The sequence below is a fragment of the Crocuta crocuta genome, unplaced genomic scaffold, assembly GCF_008692635.1.
Source record: "Crocuta crocuta isolate KB4526 unplaced genomic scaffold, BGI_CrCroc_1.0 scaffold334, whole genome shotgun sequence".
Lineage (NCBI taxonomy): Eukaryota > Metazoa > Chordata > Mammalia > Carnivora > Hyaenidae > Crocuta > Crocuta crocuta.
This window is the reverse complement of record NW_027533260.1, coordinates 3,577,766-3,581,284: the sequence shown is the minus strand read 5'-3', so window position 1 is coordinate 3,581,284 and position 3,519 is coordinate 3,577,766. Positions and strand designations below refer to the sequence as shown.

The 3,519-nt window shown below is 60.8% G+C and overlaps 1 protein-coding gene across 1 annotated transcript in view; it reads right to left on the bottom strand.

Moving 5' to 3' along the window:
• The window catches only part of ZNF541 (zinc finger protein 541), a 37,390-nt gene that overhangs the window by 18,371 nt on the left and 15,500 nt on the right, over positions 1–3,519 (bottom strand). The window contains 3 exon segments of the mRNA XM_077747182.1: positions 118–277; positions 508–581; positions 2,421–3,494. Of these exon segments, the coding sequence (XP_077603308.1) occupies positions 118–277; positions 508–581; positions 2,421–3,494 (1,308 nt within the window).

The following is a 3,519-nucleotide window of genomic DNA, read 5'->3' as shown; positions in this document are numbered from 1 at the left end:
GACCTTCCCCGGGGGGGGTGTCTCCATCCTGGGAGAGACAACGTCCGTCGCCCGCCCGCCGCCCGCGAGCCCGCCAGAAACCCCGGAGACACAGACCCCAGCGCGCGCGCCCTGCACCTGTGGCTCCTGCTGCCCTCGAGGGGACGGCCACTGGTCGCTGTGGAAACACATGTGGCTGCTCAGCCCCTTCTCCGTATAAAACATCTGGCTGCAATTCTTGCAGACGTAGGTGCTCCCTAGCTCTGGCCAGTCTGCGGGGCCCCCATTTTGCTGGTTACTGTGGGGAACACAGAGGAGGGAAGGACGGGAGAATGGGACTCCGTCCTGGTCATGAATTCTTCTTCTTTTTTTTTTTCTTTGGGGTTTTAAAGTCTGGTCCACTGACAAGTCTCGATGAACCCTAGGAAATGGAGTGAGGACACCACGGTGCCTCGCGGCCGGGTGTGAACCCCTTCAGGACTGACGCTTCCAGAACGTGGTGGCCCAGGGCCAGCACGGAAGAGCCACCAGAGGACTCTGAGGGGNCCACCTGCCGCATTCTCCTCCTTCACCGGATGGGGTAGCCGGTAGATATTTCCACCCTGAAGATGAAAACACAGATCAGAGCCAGCATCTCAGGAAGGAGGCGTGCGAGAGCGACAGCTGGTAGACTCTTAGAAGAAAGCGTACGTGGGGGGCGCCTAACTGGCGCTGTCAGTGGAGCGAGTGGCTCTTGATCTTGGGGTTGTGGGTTCGAGCCCCATGCAGGGTGTAGAGATGACTTAACAATAAAATCTTTTTTTTTTTTTTTTTCAAAGGAAAGCACAGACATAATTCTTTGAGACCACAGAGGAGGCACAGGTGTCTTGGAAGACACCAAAACAAAAGCCAGGACCGATTAATTAGACTTCAGGAAAACTCAGAATGGCCGTGCTTCAAGGACACCATCAAGAGAGTGGGAACCACCAGCCCCAGAATGGGAGAGAAATCACCACAAGGCACGCACCTGGCAAGAGACTCGTACTCCTCACACGCAAACTCCTGTATAGCGCAATAACAAAAAGGCAAATGACCCAATTTGGAAACGGACAAAGGATCTAAAAGACACTCAACCAGAGAGGATCTACCAATGGCCAAGAAGCGCGTGAACAGGTGCTCAGCACCCTCGGCCACCAGGGCCATGCACACCACAGCATGATGAGAGGCCACCTCACACCCGCTAGCACGGCTACGACTAAAAACCAAAAAAGCAAGAAAACAGACAGCGAAGTGTTGGTGAGGACGCGGAGAAGCCGCAGGTGGGGATGCTGAATGGCGCGGCTGCTTGGGAAAAGTCCGCAGCTCCTCAGATGGGTAAACACAGAGCTACCATCCGACCCAGAAAGTCCCCGCCTAGGTGCCCCCAAGGGTAAGGAAAGCCTGTGCTCACCCGGAAACGCGCACGCAGGGGCTCACAGCAGCACTACTGACAATGGCCAAGAAGCGGAAACAAGCCAAATGCCCGTCAGCTGCCGCAGCGAGAAACCAGATGTGACACGCCCATATGGCAGAGTGTCACTCAGTCCTACAAGGGAACGCGGATGCGCCCCAGCACCTAAGAGGCTTGCAAACATCGTACTGAGCATAAGAAGCCAGACACGGAAAGCCACGTAGTGTATGAAGTGTCCAGAGTGGGCAAGTCCAGAGACAGAGGATAGATTCATGACCGCCAGGGGCCGGGAGGGATGGAGACTGGGGATGACAACTAAGGTGGGGGGGGTTTGGGGGTGTGAAAGTGTCCTGGTAAAGAGCAGTAACGGATGCATAACCTGGAAAATATCCTGAAAACTACCGGAAGGTATGCTTTAAAATGGTGAAGCAGGGGTGCCTGGGTGGCTCAGTCTGTTGAGCGTCTGTCTCTTGATTTCGGCTCAGGTCACGATCTCATGGGTTCATGAGTTCAAGCCCGGCATCGGGCTTTACACTGATGGTGCAGACCCTGCATGGGATTCTCTCTCTCTCCCTGTCTCTCTGCTGCTCCGCTCGAGGCCCAGACATGGCGGGGCTCAGTGATGCTGTGCGGGTGTGGCCGGCATCGGGACTGTGACTCCCACCAGTGAAGACGCAGCATTTCTCGAAGAAATACTGATGGGGGCATGGGGGAGGGGGACTCTACCTTTACATCCTCTGAACGATTTAAGGAGACAAATGCAAAAAGCAGTGAAAAAAGGCAGAAAGAGAGCCAGCAGACCGAGCCTAGGGAAGAACGTGTCTCTGACTGAAGGGGGGCCGACAGAGGACCCACAATCTCCCCGAACCTTCATCCCCCTCTCTGTGCACTGCGGCCGAGGCCTGCCTGAGACTAAACACGATGCTCGGCCAGCCCCCAGACGCAGAAACAAGGGACGAAGCAGAAGGTCGGCCAGAGGGCGCTCGGGCCCCGGGAGGGAGGGCCCAGGTACCTGGATTCTGTTGAAAATCGTCAGCTTGGACTTCGCGTCCTGGGGGGAGTCTGCCGGAGGCCCGGCTGACGAGAAGGAGGCCATGGCTACCTGGCTCGGGGAGGCCGCACAGCACATATCCATTTTCACCTTCTCCTTCCGGAAGCCAGAGAAGCGCTGGGACCTGGGGTTGCCGGAGAAGAGCCTGTAGCCTCCGCCCCGGGCGCAGGCCTGGCTCTTCTCACCTTTCGCGGACCCCAGAGCCGCGCCATCCTCCGCCTGGGCCTGCTTCCCCGGGAGCGGGGCTCCGAGGGGCTCATCCCCACCTGACGGGGGCTGACGGGGGGCCCCTGGAGAGAAGATGTCCCCCAGGTCCAAGGTCCCTTTAGTGGATCTCAGCTTCTTTGGCAGAGACGTGATGTCTGGGTCCCCGGGAGGGTCCAGGGAGGAGGCCGCCAGGGACGGCGGAGCAGGGGTCATTTTCGGTCTGCCCTTTGTGTCCCGCCGGGGGCCGCCGGGGGAGGCATCTCTGGGGAAGGCGGGCGTGGCTTTCCTCCTGCGGGCCGGGGACCCCTCCGGCTCCGGGTTTCCGGGGCCAGCGCGGAGGCAGTCAACAGGGGCAGCCGCCGGCAGTGGGGACGGCTGCGGCCGGGGCTTCGGGGCGGCTTGCTTGCCCTCGGGCACGGGGAGCTGCGAGAAGATCCGCTGGGACTTGGTGACCACCTGGAACACCTGCATCTGCTCGTGGCTCACCAGGGGCTCCTGGGACTTGAGGAAGAGCTGCCGGAAGAGCGGCGTGGCGTCTGCCGGGAGGCCGCCGGGCCTGTGGGCGTCCTGGAGGCCGGGCGCCCCGGGGCTCTGCCACGAGAAGGGCTCGCAGTCGAGCTTGCTCTTCTTGGAACCCCAGGCGTCGTCGTCCCCGCCAGCGTGTCTGGGGTCGCCCGAGGCCTCCCCGGGCGCCTTCAGGAGCGCCGCGGGGTAGGGCGACGTGTCCTCCAGACCGGTGCCCGCTCCGGGCGAGGGCTCCCCCGCAGGAGACGTGCCGCTGGGCCCGGGGCCGGCCTCGCAGCCCTCCCGGGACAGCGCCGGAGGCGGCTTGTGGACGACGAACACGCTGTTC